This window comes from Athene noctua, chromosome 8 (assembly GCF_965140245.1).
Source record: "Athene noctua chromosome 8, bAthNoc1.hap1.1, whole genome shotgun sequence".
Classification (NCBI taxonomy): domain Eukaryota; kingdom Metazoa; phylum Chordata; class Aves; order Strigiformes; family Strigidae; genus Athene; species Athene noctua.
The window spans coordinates 18,907,198-18,919,538 of record NC_134044.1 but is presented as its reverse complement, the minus strand read 5'-3'; the positions used below and the strand labels follow the sequence as shown (position 1 = coordinate 18,919,538).

At 59.6% G+C, this 12,341-nt stretch overlaps 1 protein-coding gene across 1 annotated transcript; it reads left to right on the top strand.

Moving 5' to 3' along the window:
- The first annotated feature begins 8,687 nt into the window (after positions 1 to 8,687).
- On the top strand, positions 8,688 to 12,333 carry NPPC (natriuretic peptide C). The gene is made up of 3 exons (XM_074911633.1): positions 8,688 to 8,887; positions 10,367 to 10,655; positions 12,022 to 12,333. The coding sequence occupies exons 1-2, from the start codon at positions 8,795 to 8,797 to the stop codon at positions 10,640 to 10,642; spliced, it is 369 nt and encodes a 122-aa protein (XP_074767734.1). The 5' UTR covers positions 8,688 to 8,794; the 3' UTR covers positions 10,643 to 10,655; positions 12,022 to 12,333.
- The last annotated feature ends 8 nt before the right edge of the window (positions 12,334 to 12,341 follow it).

Genomic DNA, 12,341 nt, shown 5'->3' with positions numbered 1-12,341 from the left:
TGCCCCATTCCTTCCACGGAAGACCTCGGACAGGGGGGAGGATGCAGGATGCATTCGGTGTTTGTCAGCACCACGGCTGCTGTTGGGGCCTGTGGTTTTGCAGTGATATCATGTGTGGCGAGAGGGGTACGGCTCAACGGCTGGACGCCTCTGTCATCCTCACCTCCTGCCTCCAGCTGGGCCCCTGCTGAACAAGGGGTCATGAACACCCAGCAGATTGGCAGAGTATTTCTCAGCTCTCCTCTCCTGGTAACAGTCAGGGATCTGGAAATCTGGCCCGGTCCATGAGGCAGAGCCTGGTTCGTGCCTCCTTTTGCTCTGCCCCATCACTGGCCCAGACAAAGAGATACAGCAAATATGTGACACTCTCCCAGTGCCCCACGACATGCAGCAGATCCCTGTGTGTCTGGGACCAGCTGCGTGCCCATCCTTCGCACCCTTTGAGAGGAACCACATGCAAACATGGCAGCAAGCTGGTGCCTCGTGCAGGATCTCACCAAGCACAGTCCCTCCCAGCAAAGGGCTGAACTGCTTCAGCTCCATCTTCAATCCACATCATCCTCATGGCTACTGAGCAGAAAGGAGCAGTCTCCTTGCTGCTTCCATGACTCTCCATGGCAACTCATAGGCTTTCTAAAAGGGAGCAGGTCCATGGGCAAATTTTTCCCCTGTGCTCTTGTTTCCTGGGGTCCTGTAGCAGCAAGCCCAGCCCAGTGTCCCAGCTTGCTTTCCCACAGCACAGGATTATCTCACCATCTTCCCCCAGGCAGTAACTGGTAGCTGCTCCCCAAAGTCGGAGGCTGGAACATGTTGTGGCACCTCGGCCGAGGCAAGAGCACCGCATGGCTCCTTGGCCGGGAGCACCCCACTTACGAAGGCTTTGGCTCCTCTGCTTGCGGTTTCAGTGAGGAGTAAGGGCCCGCCCGGTGCTCGTTTACATCAGTGTTAATCAGGAGTGACTGGCCAAAGGGCTGGAGCCGCCCCGAGATGACTCAACAAGGGGAACCCTGGATGGGAGCAGAGCGGTTCCTCCGATGTCTCCATCTGCTTCCTGCAGCCCATCTGGCACGAACCAACGCTGCACATGGAAATGTCACCCCTGCCAACCCAAAAGTGACCTCTTATTGATGCTGAATATTTCAGATTGCAGGCCATGGCAGGGGAATGGAGGGCAGCGGGGTGCTCTGCCTCTGCCTCCCTGCTGTTGTCCAAAGGATAGACCCACATGCCACAAGGACATGCACAAAGGCAGAGCCAGGCCTTAAGTTTGCTCTGGAACCTCTGAGCACCCTTGGAAACATCGTGACTGCAGCAGCAGAAGAACCCAGGTTAGGCCAGAGTGTCACTCACTTTAACATCACTCAGGCACTGAGAGCTGTCTGGGCGCTTGACCTGAGGACACAAGCCATGCTCAGGGGGGGATAAAGGAGGGGGAGACAGATTTATTACCATAAATAAGCTAAAAAACATCTCTCTCCACAGTAGATACCCATCTGCTAACTGTGTCACAACATATGTGGTCTTGCCCCACCCATCCTTCAGCTTCTTCAGTCTTCTCCTGAGCCCTCCATACCTCCGGTTGGGAAACACAGCACCCAAGATCAGGACTGATGGGTTCCCATCTCCTTCAGACGCAGCAGCACCTGGAGGAACGCCTGCAGCTCGCCCCGGGCAAGGGAGAAGGTCTGGTTTGGCTGTGTTTGTTCAGTAAAGCAAAGGGAGAACCAGACTCCAGCAAAGGGGGACAAGCAGCCCAGAAAGAGGTGAAGGAGGCAGCAGAGGGAAGAAGTGGGGTGTCAGGGTAGAATGTTGAAGCAGCAGGGTTAGTGCCATGCTCCTGGTTTAGCATTTCCTGGGTTTGTCCCCTGGGTAACTTCAAGTCTCTTCCTCCCTAGTTATAGATGCCAAATCTCTTTTAAAACCTAGCCCTCAGTTTCTCTGCACCCTCCTGCCCTGCCAGTGGCAGGACAGCCTCCCAAAGCTGCTCAAGTTGGGTGATAAAGCTCTGAGGTCCCAGAGTGCTGGGGCACTCCCATCAGGAAACCCAGGCAGGCAGCTGCCCTGCACCTACCAAGCGTGTGGGCAGCAGGAACAGAGGACAGGGGGGACAGAGCGCATGGTCCGGGTGCGTGCAGTGAGTTCGAGCTCATCTGATGCCCCCAGGGAGGCAGAAAAGATGCCTTCAAGGCAGGCAGGGACTAATGGACCCTGTTGCTCTGAAGTACCAGTGTTAGGGTCTCACCCCACAACCCCACATTGCTGCCACCTGTTTCCCCACCCCACACACATGGGACGGGGTCTGAACAGCCACCGTGGTGGCCACTTTGGGCTGCCAGCCAGGTGGGGACAGCACACCGAGGGCGAGTTGGGGTAATGCTCCAGTGGAGACCACAGGACCGAGGGGCCAGCAGGCATGTCCCGGCAGCTCAGCAAAGGCGAGTGGGGGCCACTACCGGCCCTGCTGCCGGCTGGCAGGCGGAGCAGTGAATGAGAGCGTAACTTATCAGTATTACCTCATGTGAAAGCCCTGTGCCTTTGTATCTCAAGCAAACACCGGCCATTATACCCCAGCGGGCCGGCATTGTTATTCTGTCTGGTCGCAAAAGGTTAGGGCTGTGGAGCCCCGCACGTCCACACCGGCTGCCCGTGGGGTGGCAGCGGGGCCACCGTGATGCAGCTCCCCGGCCACAAGAGCAGGAATCCCAGTGGTTCCCAGGCCTGGCTGAGGCCTGGCTGGACTGTTATCTGCTCTGCAAGGCTGCCCCACCATCCACAGTGCCAAAATCTCCTCAGGAAAGGCCCGAGAAGCCCAAAGGTTTTGCCCAGAAGGACTGATGTCAAAAGGGACTTCCCACCTGGCACTGGGTTCCCAGGAAGCCAGCTCAGAGGGGCTGGGGGGCATTTGGGGCTGGCAGGGAGGGTCACAAAGGAGCTGCTGACGGCATCTTCAAGGGTGACAGTATTTCTCCCAGCCAAGTCAGGTGGAAGAGGCTCCTACCAAGCCGGGGCGTGAGCTGCTGTCGGAGCCGCGGGACTAGTAAGGACCTGCTTGCTCGGCCCGGATGCGCACATAGCACGTTAGGGCACAGACCCCCCCGGGGCTGCGGTGGGGTGACGCAGTGCGGCGGTGGCTTCCGGCTCCAGCACCACGACGAGGTCCCCCCTGGGTACAGATTGGGGGTCCGCCCCCACCGGCCTGCTGGATCCCTGCCCAGGATCTGCAGAAGACACGGCTCCCTGTGGCGACAAATGTGGTGATGATAACTCATCCCTTGGCCTTTCCGGGCCACCACCTCTTTGGGCAGTACCTCTTCCCAAAGGGATGCTCAGCGCCAAAACTGACAAGCCTGGGCTGATGTTGGGACCTCCAGGCTGCAGGTGAAATGCTGCCAGGCCCCCATTTCTGGGGAGAAGGCGTCTGAGAAGGGAAGGACAAAGACGACCGTGATGTTTAGCTTGGAAAATCCCAACAACCTGCCCCTACATTAGCTGTGGCGCCGAGGCTGCCGACAGCTGGAGGCAATGCAACTCGTATCCTCTGAGGACTGACACAGAGGGAGGCTCATGGCGTGGACTCACCCGTGTTTTAGAATTGCTTCATTTTCTCAACATTCAACAAAAGTCTGAGACATCGTGTTCCCACTCCCGACAGCCCAGCAAGGCAGCCCGACCCCAGAGCACAGCCATCCCATCCCAGCCCCGGGGAAAAGATACCCAGAAAGTCAGGAAGAGGCTGCATCATCCCGGGGAGCCCAGGGAAAATGACAAACCCCAAAAGGCAAACCTCAAAGCAAGCCCCTGGGGGGAAAACACACTCTGCCTGACAGGATACCAGCACTTGGCTAGCAAAGCCCTGGGAGTCTCTACTGGGAATTTCCATTGTCTCCTTGCTCTTGCCACCCTGGGAGGCTCTGGAAGGGACAGAGGTGCCCTCTCAGTCTCCTTGCCCTTGCTGTGTCTGCAGCCCTGTCCCCACCTGCCCCATCAGGGCATCTCTGCAAGGGCCTCTCCCCATCATGGTCCCGGTTTGGGAAGAGGAGATGTTGGCCATGTCCTGGGGAAAGCCCTCTTCCAGACCCAAAGGAGACAGAGGAAAATGTAAAATCTTGTAGTGTTTCCTGTAATGCCTCATTCAGCAGCAACATCCAAAATAAACACCAGGGATGTTCAAACAGGTTGAACCCTCTGTCAGCATTTCAGACACAGAGACCTGGAGGTGAAGCAGGCACTGGTGCTGCCACAGCACTCCAGGAGCATCACACCCCTGTATCTGGAGCCACTCTGTCTCTATGATGCCCTGGTGGCTGCCTGGCCATGGGGCCACATCCGAGCCCCCAGCTGATGCTCCGGTCCTCGGAGGCTATAGGGTTATTCTCCAGAAAAGCTTGCTTCCTTTGAAGGTGATTCATATCACCTGCTGTGTCCTGCCACAGTGGTGGGACCAGATGGTCCCCTGCCACCACATGCACCAGTGGCTGCTCATCCGTCCCTGCAGCCAAAATCGAAATCCCTCCCCAGAACTGCTTTTCACTGAGCCTGCTATCACCAGACCCTTAGAAATGTACTCTAAAACCTGAAAAAACAAACAAAAAAAGTAAATTGTAAAAAGCTCCCGTTGTGCCATGCCAAACCCTTGATAGCTTTATCTTGGCAAACACCAGCAAGCATCTTGTTACTGGGGGCTGGTAGCTGGTGGCTGTGCTGGAGGGGAAATAGCTCCTCCATCCTTGTACCTGGTCTGTCCCTGCTCCTCTCCGCTGGCCCTGCCCCAGGCAGGTACCGAGCAACATGGGCAGGACTAGCAGAGAGCAACAACTTTTTGAGGCTTGTTCCAAAGCTACTGAGGGACTTTGGGATGGTGCTTAACCAACAGCTCTTCAGGTTGGCCACTGGTTGTGGGAAAACTTTGGCCACTCCAGCATCTCCATCACATGCACAAAGCCTTCTGATGTCTCTTTCTGCAAAGGGACAACTGGCCCTCATGCAGCATCAGCTGGAAATCCTCACACTATAGTTATCCACTGCTCCATCGGGAAATGCTGCCTGGCCCATGGCAGCAGAAAAGACATAAATCTGGGCAGCAATTTCCCCAAATCAATATAGAAACATACTCCTTAATGAAGAGAGAGTGGAAGAAAAAGGGGATAGATAGCTGGCTGTTCACTGCTGCGGTGGCACAGCTTTCTTCAGGCTAGAGTCCACATTTCTGTCCTGTAAACCTTCTCGGGACCATCCTCTGGAAAGTGCCCAGAACCTGGCTCTTAACTTCAGCCGAGAAAGCTGGGGCCCCAGCACTGCCCGGCAGGATCCAGCCTCACCCGCAGGCATTGCTCACCCCTTCCTTGTGATGGGGTCGAAACACCCAGTGCTGCTGTCACACGTACCCCCATGACCCGTCTCCTCCCACCCTCCAAATCATGCTGGCACCGGTCACACTTTGATGAATCCCTCTCCATCCTCAGGCACGGGGACCCTCGCACACACACCCACTCTGCTCCCTTCCCTGCTCTCTACACCCCAACACTCCCCCTTTTCACCCCCACTTTGGTAAGCCTCTGCAGTCTCTCCCCATTTTTAGCCCTACAGTATCAATGTTCTCCGCTTTTGGGTAGTTTCCAGCACACGCATCTTCCCACCCCACCCTGGGAGCGGGGCTTTCTGGAGAACAGGGCATGTCCTGGTGTCGGGTGATGCCCAGCAGCACCCAAAGGGGTGAGAGGCTAAATCCAGGCTGGGCAGAGCCAGCACCGCAGCCACCATACGGACACCTCTGAACAGCCGTTAGCCCGCTGTCACGCGGGAAAGGGTGTTAGGGACTTTATGTGACATGAAGAGCAGTCAAATATGGATTTTCAATCCTTTCTTAGGTCACCCGAGCCACCCCGTCACCAAATGCACCGCAGCCTGTCTCCCCATAACCCCTGGTTCAACACTGGCATTCCTTAGGGCCAGACCAGCCCTGGAGCTCCTCTCTCCCCACAGCTCTCGTGGGGCTCCTAGGTGCAATGGGGAGGGGTGTCACCCCCTTCAGCCCTCCCCGTGGGTCTCCATCCCTCCTTGTCCTGCTGTGCAGGATCCCCTTTGCTCTCCAGCTCCCGGAGAAAGCCCCCAGTGAGCATAACCCTCTCCACCTCACTCTAAGCTTCCACATGTGCCCCAAGTCTGTCAGTTCTCAGCCTGGGCAAGCATCCTGCAGGACCGTGGACTAATGCAGGCACATCCCTTTAAGGGTTAAAAGCTTTCAGGCCCCCATCCCGTGAAGCAAAAGGGGTTTGTGCTCTTAACCCCTTCCTGCCCACCTCTTCTCCCCACCTCTGAGCTTTTGCCACCCGGGTGGATCCGATCTGGTTTGAGTTAAGGGAAAGGCTTTTTGTGCGCCCGGTTCTGACTCCAGCAACTTTCAGCAGAAAAGGCAGAGTAATTTGAATAACAAGACTAATTGGATTTATAAAGCACAGCCCCCCCCAAACCCGAGGCTCTGCACAGTGTGACAAAGAAAACACACTAATGAAAACCACTCTGGTGAAAGCCGAGGGCACGGGACGAGCCTCCTGCAGGCAGGCGCTGGCTGAGACCTGACCGCGTTGTGGCATTTGTGGCAATGCTCTAATACTCTGTGGCGAGGGGCTGGTGGAGAAGCTCCGATATGGCTCCCAACCCCACGTCCCACAGCGTGCGGGGGGCTGGTGGCAAGCAAGGCAGCCCTTCCTCCCCACACCGTGACATTTCCCTCAGCCACCCGCCCCATCTCCTTCCCCATCCCGGGTCCCCCAGGGAGAAGCTGTGGGGCAGGGCTGCCCGCAGCATCAGGGCAGGAGCCAGCACAGCCAGGACAGTGATGGCAGGACCCTGTGTCACTGTCGTGCCGCTGGTGACCTCAGGCACCCCGACACCCCCAGGTTGTGGAGACGCAGGGCTCTGCTGCCTGCTGCTCCCCTTTCCCCTGCACAATCCCTGCTGAGAGGGGCAGTGCTGCATAGCCCCCCTCCTTGCACCCCAGCATGGGGTGTCACATCTCAGCTATGCTTTGAGTGGGATGAGAGCTGAACCCCGAGAGAAGGGGCCTCTCTCTGCTTCTCACCTGCACCCACAGCTCCCTGGCACCCGGGGTCAGCTCTACTCCCGACTCCATCGCCTCGCACTGCCTGCACGCAGACAAATGCCCAAGCACAACTTTACACTCCAAAAAGTCCAAGTTGTCTCCACCTGGCAGGCACGATGGAAAAACCACCGAGACCTTCTCCTTCCAGCTCCTGTTCACATGGAACTGAAAAGCCAATCTCTCCTTTGAAGTGTCCCGTGCCCAGTAGCCTGGGCTGTGGAGGAGGAAACATCTCCCTGTTCCAGAGCAGGGAAACCACGGACCCCCAGAGAGCCATGGCCCCCCGGCAGCAGCAGCTCTGCAGGGGTTTGGGGAGAAGCAGAACCCAGAAAGAGCAAGAAAAGGAGCAGGAGGAAGGGACCAGCCTGGAGCTGACCCTGGGGAAAAGGGGGAAGAGCAGAGAGAATTTCCATGGTCCCAGGAAAGGGATTTGGGGTGCAAATCCAGCCTGGTGCAATGCAGCCCTGCATACTTCTGCAAAGGGGGGTGGGGGGTGGGGGTGGTGGTGGGGGGTGTCTTTTCTCCATTCTGATCCCAGAAAGAGCATCCCCCCAAGCTGGGTTGCCAGGGATGGTGCCCAGCCCCATCCACAAAAAACAACCAGAGCCCCAGAGCTGCCTGGTGCCAGACACACCAGCATCAGCACAAATCCTGCCCTCCCAACTGCTGAAGAGGAAGGGTGAGGGCAGGGGGGAGCCCCCACTGTGTCTCCAGAGCCCCTGCAAGTCTCTGGGGTTAATCCTGAGATCACACCCCCCTCCTGCACCCTCCAGCTCCAGGAGCAGGTCAGAGGAGGCCAGGTTGCACAGCCTGGGTCAGCCCCTGGGGTCCTGTCCCCAGCAGGGACCCTGTGACGCTGACTGTGCCCTGCAGAAGACACCCTCAGGGTGTGAAAAGCCCCATCTCCAGAGCCAAGGACACCATCCAGCCCCTCCTCCAAGGAGAGCAGAGGCAGCGAGTCACCCCCTCACAGCTGAGGGACCCACCTAGGTGCCCTTAAGCAGTGCCACTGCCCCCCACATCCCCTGTGTCCCCAGTGTCCCTGCCAGGGAGAGCAGTGTCCCCCCTCCTGCCAAGAAGGGACCTGGGAGAGAAGTCGGGGGATGAACAGGTTCTGATTTAATTCTGGATGCAAAAAAAGTGCCTTTTGCATTCGTTCCTGTCTTTTAGGCTTCACCCCTTGCCAGGACCCCCCAACAGCCACCCCAGGCTAGCCCGTGTTCTTCCACGGGGGGGGTCACTGGGGAAGTGGGGGGGAGTGGAGGGGCTGTGGGCAAGGGGAGGGCAGACAGCTTGCAGGGGGGTCCGGGGTACTTGAGGGGGGGCCATGAAGCCAAATGCCCCCCGATTACCCTTTCTGCTCTCAAGTCCTGGAGCCGGTTGCCTTGGGCTGATGTGTCATTTGTTCCTGCCAGGGGAGAGGGACACCCCCCACCCCCCCCCTTTAAATTCCTGCTATTGTGGAGTGGGAGGCCGGGTTGGACCTGGGTTTAGATGACATCACCGAGCAGGTTGGGTTATAAAATGAATGAAGCAGAAAGCCCAAGTTCACTAGCTCGGCACTTCGCAGGCGGCAAGAGGGACCTCAGGGCTCCGCTCTGAACTTTGACTCCCGTCGGTCCCGGCCTCTCCCTGGGGCTCCCCTTGGCTCCCCTCTGCCCCCCCGGCCCCCATCTCTCTCGGCCTCGCAGGATGCAGATCTCACCCTTGCTGGCTGGTGGACTTTTACTCGCTCTGCTCTCCGTCAGGCTGGAGGCGAAGCCGGCGTCTCAGCTCCCACAGAAGGTACGGCTGGAGCTGCCCCCGGCTCTCCCTCCTCTCCCCGTCCTGCTGAGGGTCCTTATGGCACAGGGGGGAGACTTGGGGTGACTCTGGGGCAGCGGAGTCAGTGCAAAGTGGGGTCCTCCTTCCCTGTGGGCTTTTTGAGTGCCAGGGGACCCCCTGCTTCTCCAGCCTGTCCCAAAGCGTGCGTGTCCCGGGGACGTCAGCCCCAAAGCAGGGGCTGGAGGGGGACGCTGTGTGCCCCGTACCCTGCGGGAGCGGGGCCGAGGAGGGCGGCTGTCTGCTCCCCGGTGTCACCCTGGGACCCCGCTCTGTGCCGGGCACTGGGGAAGGGGCGCAGACCCGGACCAGGATGGGCAGCAGGTGCATGACAGGCAGGGTGTGAGGGCAGAGTCCTCCAGGCAGCCCTGCCCAAACAGGCCGGGCAGGGGAACCCGGGGCGTCCCCCGGGGAGGGGGTACCCCAAATCGGGGTGTCCCAGGGAGCTGGGTGTCCTGCAGTGCTGAGGAGGAGGGGTGGCCCGGAGGCCACCGGCACTGGGTGGCACTGCCCCGAGGGCTGGGCACAGAGACGGGGACATGGACTGGGGGGGTCCCAGGACAGCCGTGGGACAGGGCTGGCAGTGTCCCTGTAAGGAACTGGTGTGCAGGCTGCAGAGAAAGGGGTGATACGGGGGGGTTGAGGAGATGAATGGGGGTGAGCAACCCCAGGGCTTTGGTGGGCAGCAGCGCTGAGCAAGGAGAGAGATGGGGGGCCTGGGAGATGGGGGGGGTGGGGGGGTGGCCAGTAAGGAAGGAGATGCAGAAGGGGTCAGAACTGCAGGAGTGGGGGGACCCAGAGAGCATTAATTAGGGGAAGGGGCAGTGGGGAAGGGGAGCCCTGATCTCCCCACCGCTGCTGGGGACACACTGGAAGGCAGGGGTGCAGGGAGGACTGCTCAGAGTAGTGTCACTCCCCTGGAGGTGGGCTGGGGGGCAGAAATACCCCCCAGAAATCTGAAGGGGCCCAAAAGCTGGCAGGGGGACGCCATGATCGACCTCACTGAGGTCACTGCATCCCATGACAGTTTTCGGGCCCCTTCAGATTATCGGGGGAGGGGGGGTGGGGGGGGCGGTGTGTGCAGCACCACCAGCCCTTTTTTTAGGGGGATGCAGTGACCCCATCTGGGGAGGAGGGGGGGAGCACGCAGTGACTGGGGCAGTGCTGGTGGGACTGGAAGGCACCGCTGTGGTGCGGGGCAGGGGGATGCTCTGGCCCCAGGCAGGGAGCATGGATCTGGGGAGGGGGGGATGCACTGCTGAGGGAGGGGGTGCGCACAGACCCCAACCCCGGGTGCGCATCGCGGGGGGGCGCGGGGAGACACCGGCCCCGCTGCGGGTCCCTTACCCTGATGAGGGTGGGGGGGGTGTCCTGAGCGGGGGGCGGCGGGGGGCGCTGGGGGGCGGCGGCGCTCTGACTTTCTTCCCCCATCTCCGCCCCCAGGCCTCCCGCGGCTCGGCAGCGGCGGCGGGTCCGCCCGAAGCGGCGGCGGAGCGGGACAAGGAGCGGGACAAGGAGCGCGGCGGCGGCGGCGGCGGGTCGGTGCCGCGAGAGGCGCGGGAGACGCGGGGCGAGGCGCGGCCGCGGGCGGGCTGGGCGCGGCTGCTGCAGGACCCGCCGGGCCGCCGCCACAAGGGCCTCCACAAGAAGAGCCTGGGCAAGGGCTGCTTCGGCCTCAAGCTGGACCGCATCGGCGCCATGAGCGGCCTCGGCTGCTGAGGGACCCCTGGCGGTGAGTGTAAGGGCGGGCCCGGGGCGGGGGGGACGGGACGGGGCGGGACACCGCTCGGGGGGACACCCCGGCCCCGCCGTGCCCGAGGATTGCAGGTAGCGACCCCGCGGAGCCGCGGCACAGCCCGGCGTTGCGGCTGGGCAGAGAGGAGGAGCACCGAGTAGGGTTTAACTGCCCGCCCGCCCTCCCAGCAACGCTCCCGCTGCCCGGCGGCCTGGCCCGGCCAGAGACCCCCGGGAGAGATCCCCTGGCTCAGCCAGACCCGTCGGCTCCGGGGCGGCTGCAGAAGGAGCTCCGGGGCAGCCATACGCTCCCGGTTGCTCCCTGTGCTTGACAGACACAGGTGGCCTACGGACATGCGTTAGGAGGGCAGGGTACCCCCTACGTGCCTGTGGTGGGAGGATGAGTGAGGCAGCTGTCTCGGCCATGCTCCAGTTCTTTTAATTTAAGGAAAAACAATACACAACTTCCCCATGTGTCTCCTGGTTGTGGTGACAGCCAAGGGTAGCGTTTTCCTAACTCAGGCTGTGCATCCGAGCAAGTTCTAAGAAGCTGGGAGAAGCTCCTGCCACAGTGCTCCAGGGCCACTGTGCTTAGGGACCGATGGGCTGGAGAAGTTGTCACTTCCCTGCAGTGACTGTCTGGGAGAAGCACAGCAGCTCCTCGCTGAGAGTGATGAGGGGGAGGAGGTACCACCCTGGCACGGTCCCTGCCAGCAGGTGACACGCAGCTGAACTCACACCTGGGGAAGCGCTCGCCTGCTGCAGCCCAGGCCGCTTGCTCTTCATCCCACAGCATGGCGCTGCCCCCGCACAGGGACGTGTCTTGGCCCTGCGGTAGCATAAACGGGCACAGAGGGGACCAGATCCAGGCATCCTGCTGCTCTGCAGAGCAACGGGAAGAGCAGGGCCCAGCGGTGCCCGCAGGACCCCCAGGCTGGTCCATGGCCCTGCCCAGAGGGACACGTGCTGCTCCTCTGCTCCCTCGTGTAGAGGCTCCTCACGTCGCCCAAGGAATGGCCCAGCTCAGGGCTCTGAGAAGCACACACACACGCTGTGCAGTCAGCTCGCACCCATCCTCTCTCATTATATTCTCATCAGGACAAAAAAGATTTCTGCTAGACCCAGCAGGGCCAGGAGGAGCAGCACGCTTCTCTGAGCCTCCCCCCTAAATACCCAACAGCCGGAAAGCAAAGGGTGAGCTTCTTCCTTGCTTTAGCACAAGCAAAAAGCTCAGAGAGCTTCTGTTGACTTCAGCACCCCCAAGCCCTATGCCAGGATCATTCTGCCAGGGGCTCCAGCTTGGGATGGGTACAAGGTGTTGTATGGCAAGTACTAACAGGCACTTTTGTTCTCATTCCTCACAGGGCTTTGAAACTGTAGTCCATTTTCTCCTACCGTGGCCAGGCAGGGCCATCCCCCAGGCAACGCCTAGAAGAGCAGAGACCCCCCTGGAATGGACAAAAGATGTGGCTGTGTTTTTCTTTTTGGTACGAGGAGTCATGGCACCAGCTGTTTTGGTTTTGTTATTTTTTTAAAAAGTGCTCTCTATCTTATATATATTATATATACAAACACTCACCAAGACAAGGGACAGTGCTTTTCCAAGAGACTGATGAAGCCAGCTGTATAACATTGCTGTTTGTAAATTCATGTCATGCATAAATGTATTTATGTTGTAAAGCTA